The following is a 15,395-nucleotide window of genomic DNA, read 5'->3' as shown; positions in this document are numbered from 1 at the left end:
AGTGGGCCATAGAAAGCCTATTTATTTTTTTAAAAAAATATTATTGGGTTTCTAAAGTCTCCCTTAAAAAACAAAAAATACATAAAAAAACAGTGGGAGAGTAATATTGCCCTTTCAGCTTGTGTGCCAGTCTTGACTCCTGGGTGTGCCACCTCTCTCCCTCTCATTCAGTGGGCCATAGAAAGCCTATTTATTTATTTTTTAAAATATTATTGGGTTTCTAAAGTCTCCCTTAAAAAACAAAAAATACATAAAAAAACAGTGGGAGAGTAATATTGCCCTTTCAGCTTGTGTGCCAGTCTTGACTCCTGGGTGTGCCACCTCTCTCCCTCTCATTCAGTGGGCCATAGAAAGCCTATTTATTTTTTTTTTTAAATATTATTGGGTTTCTAAAGTCTCCCTTAAAAAACAAAAAATACATAAAAAAACAGTGGGAGAGTAATATTGCCCTTTCAGCTTGTGTGCCAGTCTTGACTCCTGGGTGTGCCACCTCTCTCTCATTCAGTGGGCCATAGAAAGCATTTTTTTTTTCCTTGATTTGTGTTCTAAAATCTACCTCAACACAAAAACACTACATCAATCAGTGGGAGAAAAATATTGGCCTCAGTCAGGGCTTGTGTGCCACTGCTGTGTGTGCTATCTCTCATTCAGTGGGCTATAGAAAGCCTATTTATTTATTTATTTTTTTTCTTATTATTTGGTTTCTAAAGTCTCCCTGAAAAAAAAAAAATAAATAAAAAAACAGTGGGAGAGTAATATTGCCCTTTCAGCTTGTGTGCCAGTCTTGACTCCTGGGTGTGCCACCTCTCTCCCTCTCATTCAGTGGGCCATAGAAAGCCTATTTTTTTTTTTTTTTAAATATTATTGGGTTTCTAAAGTCTCCCTTAAAAAAAAATAAATAAATAAATAAACAGTGGGAGAGTAATATTGCCCTTTCAGCTTGTGTGCCAGTCTTGACTCCTGGGTGTGCCACCTCTCTCCCTCTCATTCAGTGGGCCATAGAAAGCCTATTTATTTTTTTTTTTAAATATTATTGGGTTTCTAAAGTCTCCCTTAAAAAACAAAGAATACATAAAAAAACAGTGGGAGAGTAATATTGCCCTTTCAGCTTGTGTGCCAGTCTTGACTCCTGGGTGTGCCACCTCTCTCTCTCATTCAGTGGGCCATAGAAAGCCTTTTTTTTTTTTTTTAAATATTATTGGGTTTCTAAAGTCTCCCTTAAAAAACAAAAAATACATAAAAAAACAGTGGGAGAGTAATATTGCCCTTTCAGCTTGTGTGCCAGTCTTGACTCCTGGGTGTGCCACCTCTCTCTCTCATTCAGTGGGCCATAGAAAGGCTATTTTTTTTTTTGGTTTTTTTAATATTATTTGGTTTCTAAAGTCTCCCTGAAAAAAAAAAAAAAAACATAAAAAAACAGTGGGAGAGTAATATTGCCCTTTCAGCTTGTGTGCCAGTCTTGACTCCTGGGTGTGCCACCTCTCTCTCTCATTCAGTGGGCCATAGAAAGGCTATTTTTTTTTTGGTTTTTTTAATATTATTTGGTTTCTAAAGTCTCCCTGAAAAAAAAAAAAAAAACATAAAAAAACAGTGGGAGAGTAATATTGCCCTTTCAGCTTGTGCGCCAGTCTTGACTCCTGGGTGTGCCACCTCTCTCTCTCTAATTGTGGGCCATAGAAAGCCTTTTTTTTTTTTTTTTTTAATATTATTTGGTTTCTAAAGTCTCCCTGAGAAAAAAAAAAAAATAAATTAGGTGGGAGATTAATATTGACATTAGTGCTTGAGTGACAGTCCTGCGTGTGTGTCATCTCTGTGATTTTGTGCCACAGAAAACAGAGTGTGTAACATTGTGCCTGATTTTCCTTGTGGTCTCACCAACCTGTTAAGGGATATTGAAATCATACTGAAGTTATAGCTCACCGTGTAAGTTGTTTGACAGCAACAAATAAAGTTACTTTGGTTAAGATTTTAAAACAATGAGGAAGTCTGGTGCAAGAGGTCGTCGTGGGCGTTCATTGTCAGCTGGTAATGATGGTAGTGGTAGTGGAGCATCAGGTGGTCGTGGGGATAAAAATATTCCACCTAAGTCTGGAGCTGTGGAGCCAGTTTCGTCGTCAGGCTACACAAGGCCTCGAACGCTCTCTTTTCTGGGAGTAGGAAAACCGCTTTTAAAGGCGGAGCAGCAACAGCAAGTTTTGGCTTACATTGCAGACTCAGCCTCTAGCTCTTTTGCCTCCTCTTCCGAAACTGGTAAATGTAAAAGCAGCGCGTCGCTTGTGGATGTTCACGGTCAGGGACAAGTCGCTTCCTTGTCCTCCTCAGCAAAAACTACAACAAGAGAGAAGGATGCAGCAGGCGACAACGGGTCACTCCATGGAGCTCTTTACACATACCGTCCCTGGCTTAGAAAGTGAAACATTTAACAGGCCATGCCCATTACAAGTATATTCTGACATGGAGTGCACTGATGCACAGCCACAGCCAGAGTACTATGCTGCTCCTTTGACTCAGACCACCACATTGCCCTCTCAGGGTACAGATCCACAATCAGACCCTGATGAGACTATGTTGCCCCGCCACGAACGCTATACCACCGACCAACACAGTGACACAGACGAAGTTGCACACGAGCTCGAAGAGGAGGTAATAGATGACCCAGTTATTGACCCCGATTGGCAGCCATTGGGGGAACAGGGTGCAGGCGGCAGTAGTTCAGAAGCGGAGGTGGAGGAGGGGCCGCAGCAGGCATCAACATCGCCACAGGTTCCATCTGCCGGGCCCGTATCTGGCCCAAAACGCGTGTCAAAGCCAAAACCTGTTGGAGCACAGCGTTGCCATCCGGTTAAAGCTCAGTCTGCAATCCCTGAAAAGGGATCCGAGTCTAGGAAGAGTGCAGTCTGGCATTTTTTTAAACAACATCCAACTGATCAGCGCAAAGTCATCTGTCAAAAATGTTCAACTAGCTTAAGCAGAGGTCAGAATCTGAAAAGTCTAAATACTAGTTGCATGCATAGACACTTAACCACCATGCATTTTCAAGCCTGGACTAACTACCAAACGTCCCTCAAGGTTGTAGCACCCTCGGCCAATGAAGCTAGTCAGCAACGCAACATCCCTTCCGTCACTGTAAGGCCACCATTTTCTGCACCACCGGCAGTATCTGTGCAGGTTTCTTTGCCAGCCAAAAGCAGTCAGGGTCAGGGAACCACCAGTTTTGTAGGAGGAAATATTGCATCTAGGGCACCGGCGGAAACAATACCGTCTCCAACCGTCTCTCAGTCTGCCATGTACACCGGCACACCCGAAAGTTCCACGATCTCCAGCTCTCCAGTCCAGCTCACCCTACATGAGACTCTGGTTAGAAAAAGGAAGTACTTATCCTCGCATCCGCGTACACAGGGTTTTAACGCCCACATAGCTAGACTAATCTCGTTAGAGATGATGCCCTACCGGTTAGTTGAAAGCGAAGCTTTCAAAGCCCTGATGGAGTACGCTGAACCACGATACGAGCTACCCAGTTGACACTTTTTTTCCAGAAAAGCCATCCCAGCCCTGCACCAGCATGTTAAACAGCGCATCGTCCATGCACTCAGGCAATCTGTGAGTACAAAGGTGCACCTGACTACAGATGCATGGACCAGTAGGCATGGCCAGGGACGTTATGTGTCCATCACGGCACACTGGGTGAATGTGGTGGATGCAGGGTCCACAGGCGACATCAATTTAGGGACAGTTGTGCCTAGCCCACGGTCTAGGAAACAGTTGGCTGTAGGCGTTCGCACCCCCTCCTCCTCCTCCTCCTCGTCCTCCTGCAGAAGCTACAGCTCTTCCACAGAACGCAGTCTGCCAACCACTCCATCGGCAGATGACACTGTTGCACACCAGTTGTCCCATTATGGGCCAGCTACTGCCAAGCGTCAGCAGGCTGTATTGGCTATGAAGTGCTTGGGCGACAACAGACACACCGCGGAAGTTCTGTCCGAGTTCTTGCAACAAGAAACGCAGTCGTGGCTGGGCACAGTAGATCTTGAGGCAGGCAAGGTAGTGAGTGATAACGGAAGGAATTTCATGGCTGCCATCTCCCTTTCCCAACTGAAACACATTCCTTGCCTGGCTCACACCTTAAACCTGGTGGTGCAGTGCTTATTGAAAACTTATCCTGGGTTCTCCGACCTGCTCCTCAAAGTGCGTGCACTTTGCTCACATATCCGACGTTCGCCTGTACACGCCAGCCGTATGCAGACCTATCAGCGGTCTTTGAACCTTCCCCAGCATCGCCTAATCATAGACGTTGCAACAAGGTGGAACTCAACACTGCACATGCTTCAGAGACTGTGCGAACAGAGGCGTGCTGTTATTTATTTGTGGGAGGATACACGGGCAGGCAGTAGGATGGCAGACATGGAGTTGTCAGGTGTGCAGTGGTCTAAGATACAAGACATGTGTCAAGTCCTTCAGTGTTTTGAGGAATGCACACGGCTGGTTAGTGCAGACAACGCCGTAATAAGCATGAGCATCCCCCTAATGCGTCTGCTGATGCAAAGTTTGACGCACATAAAGGAGCAGGCGTCTGCACCAGAGGAAGAGGAAAGCCTTGATGACAGTCAGCCATTGTCTGGTCAGGGCAGTGTACAGGACGAGGTAGCGGGCGAAGAGGAGGTGGAGGACGAGGAGGATGATGGGGATGAGTATATTTTTAATGCCGAACCTTTCCCGGGGGCACAGGAAATTGGTTGCGTGTCACGGCCGGGTTCTGGTTTTTTGAGGGACACAAGTGACGTAGATTTGCCTGCAACTGCCCCTCAACCAATCACAACCGGAGATTTGACAACTGGAACTTTGGCCCACATGGCGGATTATGCCTTACGTATCCTAAAAAGGGACACACGCATTACGAAAATGATGAACGATGACGATTACTGGTTGGCCTGCCTCCTTGATCCACGCTATAAAGGCAAATTGCAAAATATTATGCCACATGAGAACTTGGAACAAATATTAGCAACCAAACAATCAACTCTTGTTGACCGTTTGCTTCAGGCATTCCCAGCACACAGCGCACGTGATCGTTCTCACACGAGCTCCAGGGGGCAGCAGACTAGGAGTGTTAGGGGTGCACACATCAGAAGTGGCGTTGGACAGAGGGGTTTTCTGACCAGGTTGTGGAGTGATTTTGCTATGACCGCAGACAGGACAGGTACTGCTGCATCAATTGAAAGTGACAGGAGACAACATTTGTCCAGTATGGTTACTAACTATTTTTCATCCCTTATCGATGTTCTCCCTCAACCGTCATTCCCATTTGATTACTGGGCCTCCAAATTAGACACCTGGCCAGAATTGGCAGAATATGCATTGCAGGAGCTTGCTTGCCCGGCAGCAAGTGTCCTATCAGAAAGAGTATTCAGTGCTGCAGGTTCAATATTAACCGAAAAAAGGACTCGTCTGGCTACCCAAAATGTTGACGATCTAACATTCATTAAAATGAACCACAACTGGATTTCGAAATCTTTTGCCCCACCTTGCCCGGCCGACACCTAGCTTTCCTATGAAAGGCTCTTGCCTGTGAATTACTTTTCTAATGTCTAATTTGCTGCAGCTGATTGTACAGCATACGACATGTTTACACCTCCCTAAATGGCCAAACTCCCCACACGGGGCCGTGGTATCGCGACTTGGCGCAAGCACCCGTGAGACTGCTGTTTGTCTGAAGAGGTGGGTGTGCTCGCTTTTGGTTGACGGCATTGCTACTGGGTCCCTCATAGTACAATGTAGTGTCTCTGGCGGTGGTGGTGCGCACCCAACGTCAGACACACCGTTGTAACATGAGGGGCCCTGGGGCGGTCCCGCCGGCCTCTAGAGAGTTCCCCCCTACCCCAGCAAAAAATGTGCTCTACCACATGCAAAATTATGTCGCACAGCTCCACCAATCTTTAGTCTATTCGCTGACATCATTCAATGTCTGGCACTGACAATACAAATTTGTAGACATCTATGATGCAACTTAAAGTAGTCTGTGTCTGTGTCCTATATTGGCACCATTAAATAGTTACTGCCAAATTACTATGTCAGAAACTCAGCAGATGAGCCCACCCCTGTACCTAAGTATGCCACCTTTTTTTTTGTTTTGGTTGCTTTGCGAGACATTAACATCTATTTATATTTTGGGAGTACTGGGACAGACACTCCTTGCACTACTCCTCCACTCACCACCAAGCTGCCCGTGTATCCATGTAACCGCTGTAAAACTGCCATGAGCCTATTGTTTGTTATTTTAGGCCTTTGAAGCCTGTCTGCGGTCCCTCCTTCCACTAGTCCTCCACTGACCAGACCACTGCTGCCCGTGTACCCCTGGAACCAATTATAAAGTGCCTACAGCCAGCCCATTTTTTTATGTTAGGCCTTTGAAGCCTGTCTGCGGTCCCTCCTTCCACTAGTCCTCCACTGACCAGACCACTGCTGCCCGTGTACCCCTGGAACCAATTATAAAGTGCCTACAGCCAGCCCATTTTTTTATGTTAGGCCTTTGAAGCCTGTCTGCGGTCCCTCCTTCCACTAGTCCTCCACTGGCCAGACCACTGCTGCCCGTGTACCCCTGGAACCAATTATAAAGTGCCTACAGCCAGCCCATTTTTTTATGTTAGGCCTTTGAAGCCTGTCTGCGGTCCCTCCTTCCACTAGTCCTCCACTGACCAGACCACTGCTGCCCGTGTACCCCTGGAACCAATTATAAAGTGCCTACAGCCAGCCCATTTTTTTATGTTAGGCCTTTGAAGCCTGTCTGCGGTCCCTCCTTCCACTAGTCCTCCACTGACCAGACCACTGCTGCCCGTGTACCCCTGGAACCAATTATAAAGTGCCTACAGCCAGCCCATTTTTTTATGTTAGGCCTTTGAAGCCTGTCTGCGGTCCCTCCTTCCACTAGTCCTCCACTGACCAGACCACTGCTGCCCGTGTACCCCTGGAACCAATTATAAAGTGCCTACAGCCAGCCCATTTTTTTATGTTAGGCCTTTGAAGCCTGTCTGCGGTCCCTCCTTCCACTAGTCCTCCACTGGCCAGACCACTGCTGCCCGTGTACCCCTGGAACCAATTATAAAGTGCCTACAGCCAGCCCATTTTTTTATGTTAGGCCTTTGAAGCCTGTCTGCGGTCCCTCCTTCCACTAGTCCTCCACTGGCCAGACCACTGCTGCCCGTGTACCCCTGGAACCAATTATAAAGTGCCTACAGCCAGCCCATTTTTTTATGTTAGGCCTTTGAAGCCTGTCTGCGGTCCCTCCTTCCACTAGTCCTCCACTGACCAGACCACTGCTGCCCGTGTACCCCTGGAACCAATTATAAAGTGCCTACAGCCAGCCCATTTTCTTATGTTAGGCCTTTGAAGCCTGTCTGCGGTCCCTACTTTAAATACTCCTCCACTCACCACCAAGCTGCCTGCCCGTGTATCCATGTAACCGCTGTAAAACTGCCATGAGCCTATTGTTTGTTATGTTAGGCCTTTGATAGCCTGTCTGCGGTCCCTACTTTAAATACTCCTCCACTCACCACCAAGCTGCCTGCCCGTCTATCCATGTAACCGCTGTAAAACTGCCATGAGCCTATTGTTTGTTATGTTAGGCCTTTGATAGCCTGTCTGCGGTCCTTACTTTAAATACTCCTCCACTCACCACCTAGCTGCCTGTGTATCCATGTAACCGCTGTAAAACTGCAATGAGCCTATTGTTTGTTATTTTAGGCCTTTGATAGCCTGTCTGCGGCCCCTACTTGCAATACTCCTCCACTGACCACAATGCTGCCTGGAGTGCCTGCCTGTGTATCCATGTAACCGATGTAAAACTGCCATGACTGCCTACTGTTTGTTATTTTAGGCCTTTGATAGCCTGTCTGCGGCCCCTACTTGCAATACTCCTCCACTGACCACAATGCTGCCTGGAGTGCCTGCCTGTGTATCCATGTAACCGATGTAAAACTGCCATGACTGCCTACTGTTTGTTATTTTAGGCCTTTGATAGCCTGTCTGCGGCCCCTACTTGCAATACTCCTCCACTGACCACAATGCTGCCTGGAGTGCCTGCCTGTGTATCCATGTAACCGATGTAAAACTGCCATGACTGCCTACTGTTTGTTATTTTAGGCCTTTGATAGCCTGTCTGCGGCCCCTACTTGCAATACTCCTCCACTGACCACAATGCTGCCTGGAGTGCCTGCCTGTGTATCCATGTAACCGATGTAAAACTGCCATGACTGCCTACTGTTTGTTATTTTAGGCCTTTGATAGCCTGTCTGCGGCCCCTACTTGCAATACTCCTCCACTGACCACAATGCTGCCTGGAGTGCCTGCCTGTGTATCCATGTAACCGATGTAAAACTGCCATGAGTGCCTACTGTTTGGTATTTTAGGCCTTTGATAGCCTGTCTGCGGCCCCTACTTGCAATACTCCTCCACTGACCACAATGCTGCCTGGAGTGCCTGCCTGTGTATCCATGTAACCGATGTAAAACTGCCATGACTGCCTACTGTTTGTTATTTTAGGCCTTTGATAGCCTGTCTGCGGCCCCTACTTGCAATACTCCTCCACTGACCACAATGCTGCCTGGAGTGCCTGCCTGTGTATCCATGTAACCGATGTAAAACTGCCATGAGTGCCTACTGTTTGGTATTTTAGGCCTTTGATAGCCTGTCTGCAGCCCCTACTTGCAATACTCCTCCACTGACCACACCAATGCTGCCCGTGTACCCCTGGAACCTATTTAAAAGTTCATAGAGCCTAGTTATATATTTTATTTACTATTAATAAGGCCATGATGGACTACGCTGTACCACGCTACAAGCTAACCAGTCGACACTTCTTTTGCGAGAAAAGCCATCCCAACCCTCCACCAGCATGTAGAAGACCGCATTGTCCATGCACTCTGGCAATCTGTGAGTACAAAGATGCACCTGACAACAGATGCATGGACCTGTAGGCATGGCCACGGAAGATTACGTGTCCATTACGGCGCAATGGGTTAATGTGTTGGATGCATGGTCCACAGGGGACAGCCTACTAAGTCTGTCTGCAGTCCCTAATTCAAATTGTCCTCCACTGTCTAAATCGGAGCTTCCACCTTCTGGCTTTCGGCCTATAGTATCAGAAATTAAACTGCATTTGGCCTTCAACTTTGGTTAGGGCCTACTAACGGCTTCTGCCCCTCCCTGGTGTTGCCCTCAACTAAATAAAGCTGAGCTTCAACCTTCTGCTCCAAATTACCATTTTAAAAAATGCAATAGGCTTTTCCGGCCTACTAAAGGTGTCTGTCTGTGTGCCCCTGCCTGGTGTTGTCCTCAACTAAATAAAGCTGAGCTTCAACCTTCTGCTCCAAATTACCATTTTAAAAAATGCAATAGGCTTTTCCGGCATACTAAAGGTGTCTGTCTGTGTGCCCCTGCCTGGTGTTGTCCTCAACTAAATAAAGCTGAGCTTCAACCTTCTGCTCCAAATTACCATTTTAAAAAATGCAATAGGCTTTTCCGGCCTACTAAAGGTGTCTGTCTGTGTGCCCCTGCCTGGTGTTGTCCTCAACTGAATAAAGCTGAGCTTCAACCTTCTGCTCCAAATTACCATTTTAAAAAATGCAATAGGCTTTTCCGGCCTACTAAAGGTGTCTGTCTGTGTGCCCCTGCCTGGTGTTGTCCTCAACTGAATAAAGCTGAGCTTCAACCTTCCGGCTCTCATTAAGTGGTTTTTAAAAAACAAAATGGTGGTTAGGGCCTACTAACGGCTTCTGCCCCTCCCTGGTGTTGCCCTCAACTAAATAAAGCTGAGCTTCAACCTTCTGCTCCAAATTACCATTTTAAAAAATGCAATAGGCTTTTCCGGCCTACTAAAGGTGTCTGTCTGTGTGCCCCTGCCTGGTGTTGTCCTCAACTAAATAAAGCTGAGCTTCAACCTTCTGCTCCAAATTACCATTTTAAAAAATGCAATAGGCTTTTCCGGCCTACTAAAGGTGTCTGTCTGTGTGCCCCTGCCTGGTGTTGTCCTCAACTAAATAAAGCTGAGCTTCAACCTTCTGCTCCAAATTACCATTTTAAAAAATGCAATAGGCTTTTCCGGCCTACTAAAGGTGTCTGTCTGTGTGCCCCTGCCTGGTGTTGTCCTCAACTAAATAAAGCTGAGCTTCAACCTTCTGCTCCAAATTACCATTTTAAAAAATGCAATAGGCTTTTCCGGCCTACTAAAGGTGTCTGTCTGTGTGCCCCTGCCTGGTGTTGTCCTAAACTGAATAAAGCTGAGCTTCAACCTTCTGCTCCAAATTACCATTTTAAAAAATGCAATAGGCTTTTCCGGCCTACTAAAGGTGTCTGTCTGTGTGCCCCTGCCTGGTGTTGTCCTCAACTGAATAAAGCTGAGCTTCAACCTTCCGGCTCTCATTAAGTGGTTTTTAAAAAACAAAATGGTGGTTAGGGCCTACTAACGGCTTCTGCCCCTCCCTGGTGTTGCCCTCAACTAAATAAAGCTGAGCTTCAACCTTCTGCTCCAAATTACCATTTTAAAAAATGCAATAGGCTTTTCCGGCCTACTAAAGGTGTCTGTCTGTGTGCCCCTGCCTGGTGTTGCCCTCAACTAAATAAAGCTGAGCTTCAACCTTCTGCTCCAAATTACCATTTTAAAAAATGCAATAGGCTTTTCCGGCCTACTAAAGGTGTCTGTCTGTGTGCCCCTGCCTGGTGTTGTCCTCAACTAAATAAAGCTGAGCTTCAACCTTCTGCTCCAAATTACCATTTTAAAAAATGCAATAGGCTTTTCCGGCCTACTAAAGGTGTCTGTCTGTGTGCCCCTGCCTGGTGTTGTCCTCAACTGAATAAAGCTGAGCTTCAACCTTCTGCTCCAAATTACCATTTTAAAAAATGCAATAGGCTTTTCCGGCCTACTAAAGGTGTCTGTCTGTGTGCCCCTGCCTGGTGTTGTCCTCAACTGAATAAAGCTGAGCTTCAACCTTCCGGCTCTCATTAAGTGGTTTTTAAAAAACAAAATGGTGGTTAGGGCCTACTAACGGCTTCTGCCCCTCCCTGGTGTTGCCCTCAACTAAATAAAGCTGAGCTTCAACCTTCTGCTCCAAATTACCATTTTAAAAAATGCAATAGGCTTTTCCGGCCTACTAAAGGTGTCTGTCTGTGTGCCCCTGCCTGGTGTTACCCTCAACTAAATAAAGCTGAGCTTCAACCTTCTGCTCCAAATTACCATTTTAAAAAATGCAATAGGCTTTTCCGGCCTACTAAAGGTGTCTGTCTGTGTGCCCCTGCCTGGTGTTGTCCTCAACTAAATAAAGCTGAGCTTCAACCTTCTGCTCCAAATTACCATTTTAAAAAATGCAATAGGCTTTTCCGGCCTACTAAAGGTGTCTGTCTGTGTGCCCCTGCCTGGTGTTGTCCTCAACTAAATAAAGCTGAGCTTCAACCTTCTGCTCCAAATTACCATTTTAAAAAATGCAATAGGCTTTTCCGGCCTACTAAAGGTGTCTGTCTGTGTGCCCCTGCCTGGTGTTGTCCTCAACTGAATAAAGCTGAGCTTCAACCTTCTGCTCCAAATTACCATTTTAAAAAATGCAATAGGCTTTTCCGGCCTACTAAAGGTGTCTGTCTGTGTGCCCCTGCCTGGTGTTGCCCTCAACTAAATAAAGCTGAGCTTCAACCTTCTGCTCCAAATTACCATTTTAAAAAATGCAATAGGCTTTTCCAGCCTACTAAAGGTGTCTGTCTGTGTGCCCCTGCCTGGTGTTGTCCTCAACTAAATAAAGCTGAGCTTCAACCTTCTGCTCCAAATTACCATTTTAAAAAATGCAATAGGCTTTTCCGGCCTACTAAAGGTGTCTGTCTGTGTGCCCCTGCCTGGTGTTGTCCTCAACTAAATAAAGCTGAGCTTCAACCTTCTGCTCTAAATTACCATTTTAAAAAATGCAATAGGCTTTTCCGGCCTACTAAAGGTGTCTGTCTGTGTGCCCCTGCCTGGTGTTGTCCTCAACTGAATAAAGCTGAGCTTCAACCTTCTGCTCCAAATTACCATTTTAAAAAATGCAATAGGCTTTTCCGGCCTACTAAAGGTGTCTGTCTGTGTGCCCCTGCCTGGTGTTGTCCTCAACTGAATAAAGCTGAGCTTCAACCTTCCGGCTCTCATTAAGTGGTTATTAAAAAACAAAATGGTGGTTAGGGCCTACTAACGGCTTCTGCCCCTCCCTGGTGTTGCCCTCAACTAAATAAAGCTGAGCTTCAACCTTCTGCTCCAAATTACCATTTTAAAAAATGCAATAGGCTTTTCCGGCCTACTAAAGGTGTCTGTCTGTGTGCCCCTGCCTGGTGTTGCCCTCAACTAAATAAAGCTGAGCTTCAACCTTCTGCTCCAAATTACCATTTTAAAAAATGCAATAGGCTTTTCCGGCCTACTAAAGGTGTCTGTCTGTGTGCCCCTGCCTGGTGTTGTCCTCAACTAAATAAAGCTGAGCTTCAACCTTCTGCTCCAAATTACCATTTTAAAAAATGCAATAGGCTTTTCCGGCCTACTAAAGGTGTCTGCCCCTCCCTGGTGTTGTCCTCAACTGAACAAAGCTGAGCTTCCACATTCTGGCTTTCGCCCTATACTATCAGATATTAAACTGCATTTGGCCTACTAGTGTGGTTAGGCCCTTGAAACAGTGTCTGCTGCTCTTGGGTTTGCTACTCCACTGAACAAAGCAATGCCGCCTGTTTAGTCCTGTTACCAATTTTGAACTGCATTTAGCCTACTTTATTCTTTGGCCCTATATCTGTTTCCTCCTCATCCTGCCCATTGCCCAGCCACTGCTAAATGAGTCTGCTGGTACATTGACCTAGACCACTACATTCCCCTTGTACTCTACACAGCCAGAATCTGACCCTGCTGAAAGTAAGGTTCCCCTTCCCGCATGTTATACCACCTTACACAGGGACAAAGAGGAAGGTGCAGATGAAAGTGCAGGTTCCTTCATCAGGTGGGGGGGCATACTCGTTGGCGACGTCACTGGCACAGGGCCCCTCAGAGTACGCAAAAGTGTCGCTGCTGGTGGGAGGCGCCCCCGCCATGCAAACACACCGCCGTACTTTGAGGGGCCCTGTGCCAGTGCCAATGCGAACGAGTGGGCCCCCCCCCTGCTTGCTCAGGATCACAGCACTTGCAACGTTTAAATACTTACCTTTCCCTGCAACACCGCCGTGACGTAGTCCGCATTTCCTGGGCCCACGAAAAACTTGAGCCAGCCCTACTCCCCCCACAACTTTCCCCCAATTCCCTATGCCCAACTATTATTATACAGTTAATTAAGATTGGCAAGCTTCAGAAACAAGAATGGATGTTTTTGGCATTAAAATGGGCACTGTAGGTGTTTTCCTGGCCTCCACTCACTGCCGACTATGCTTCCCCATTGACTTGCATTGGGTTTCGTGTTTCGGTCGATCCCCGACTTTTAGCGATAATCGGCCGACTGCACTCGACTCGACTCTGGACAAAATCGGGTTTCCCAAAACCCTACTCGATCTTAAAAAAATGAAAGTCGCTCAACCCTAGATCTCATAGATGTTTTTCAAATTTCATGTAAGTGAATAAGGAGCTTTTTAGTATTCACACTGATAAATGGTACTGAGTTCCTTATGGCACACAGATAAGCTGCTATGTAAGAAAGTATAGTCTCTAATTATTAAAGGGAATAACATTACCTATTGAATACATCAGGTTTTTATGAGCATGTGCAAAGGTCATTGTGAAATCAGGCATAGCAGGGAGAACTGTGGCATCGCCTATTGTGATTGGTTGATCCTGTGTTATCAGCTGTGTATAGAGTTGTCACTAGTCATTGTAATCCTGCCTCTGATGATATGGAGTCTGTTTCAAACTCTTCCTGTAAGCACAGGAAGTATGAGGCTAAAAAAGCCCCAGTGGCCAGTGTGAAAATTGCAAGATTACTTTTGTTTTATTTTAAATAAATATCTTAATAGTAAAAAGGAAAAAAGTAACGCAAACAGTAGGTCATTCTGGTCATTTTCTGATGATAGCTTCCCTATAAGTGAATTATTTTTAGGTGAAAAACTAGACACAGCTGAAGCATTACATTTTCATAAAAAGGAGACCTTTTTTCTAATCCTAGTTCATGCCTATAATTGATTGATGTGACGTGTGCTCTCTTTGATAAATAGGTTTGTACTATAATATTGTACAACGCTCCACAGAGATCGCCATTACTCTTGTCAGTTCTTGTCTCCAATGAGGGTCATAACCTAAATCTGCCTCTCACTCACCTACACACTAGGACCAATGAGCCTTCCCGTATGCTTTTAACCGATCATTTACTGAGCACAGTTGAGGATGTAAACTAGGATTGGGTGCATTATATGACCAGGCGACACAACTTTTGTCTTGCCAAAATCTGACCTTTCTGTGTCCATTAACTGATCAATATTTCTGCATTGATGCCAATTTATTTCCTTAACCTAAACCACATTTCAGAGGGTTTTAGCTTTCAAAAGAATAATTTATACAACCAATGGATGAATTTAACTTCAGGCTATAAGCTTTTATTTACATAACATGGATAAGCGACCTAACTTCTGTCAGGGAGTGTACTCGAGTATAGGCCAAGCTTTTCAGCCCAAAAAAATGGGCTGAAAGTGCCCCTCTAGGCTTATACTCAAGTCATGGTCAACGGGGGGGGGGGGTCGGCGGGTGAGGGGGAGCAATGACGGTCACATACTCACCTGCTCCTGGCGCTCCTGACGTGGGCCCTGCATGTCCCATGGTCTCCAGCATGGGAAACTTGTGTTTTTTTCTCTTACGAGAAAAATGGACGACACGCATGAATGGTAAAAAAAATCCATCCACAAGGACTAAAAATGTATACAATTGGATCCACTATACTGATAAAAGTGGTGTAGAAAAAAAAACTGAACAGTGCCCATTTCAGGGAATACACTTGGCCGGATTCTAACCTAGGCTCCTAGTAATGTAGGGTGGAGCGCCACTGACTGGCCGAGCTGCTACCAATATACACAGTTATTGAACTGGTCTTTACATTTTGTTGCAAGAAAATTTAAAGAGGAATTGTTGATTTCCACAGCTGTATAATTATTATCCTTTCCTCGGATCACTCCTTGGCCTACATAAGAAACTAATGCAGAACACACAAGATCTGAAGAGTTTTATTTCCAAATATTCGATGAATCGACGATCGGATTTTGATGCAAATGACATCACAGGATACATCGATGCATATCTTCTGAAGCAGGAACAGGTGCGTTAATAGTGCATATGTTACCCTCATTACCCATTATAAGATCAAAAAGGGTGTGATATCAATTATTCTGGAAACATCTGAGGATTTTACAATCTACTTAGTCACAGTTGCTTTTAG

At 45.7% G+C, this 15,395-nt stretch overlaps 1 protein-coding gene across 1 annotated transcript in view; it reads left to right on the top strand.

Moving 5' to 3' along the window:
* LOC143785753 (cytochrome P450 2K4-like) overlaps positions 1 to 15,395 on the top strand; it is a 157,829-nt gene that overhangs the window by 93,232 nt on the left and 49,202 nt on the right. The window contains exon 5 of the mRNA XM_077274845.1: positions 15,102 to 15,275. Coding sequence (XP_077130960.1) covers positions 15,102 to 15,275 — 174 coding nt within the window. The remainder of the gene's footprint in view (positions 1 to 15,101; positions 15,276 to 15,395) is intronic.

Source organism: Ranitomeya variabilis, chromosome 7, assembly GCF_051348905.1.
Source record: "Ranitomeya variabilis isolate aRanVar5 chromosome 7, aRanVar5.hap1, whole genome shotgun sequence".
Classification (NCBI taxonomy): domain Eukaryota; kingdom Metazoa; phylum Chordata; class Amphibia; order Anura; family Dendrobatidae; genus Ranitomeya; species Ranitomeya variabilis.
Note: the sequence above shows the minus strand (reverse complement) of the source record. Positions and strands in the feature narration are given on the sequence as shown.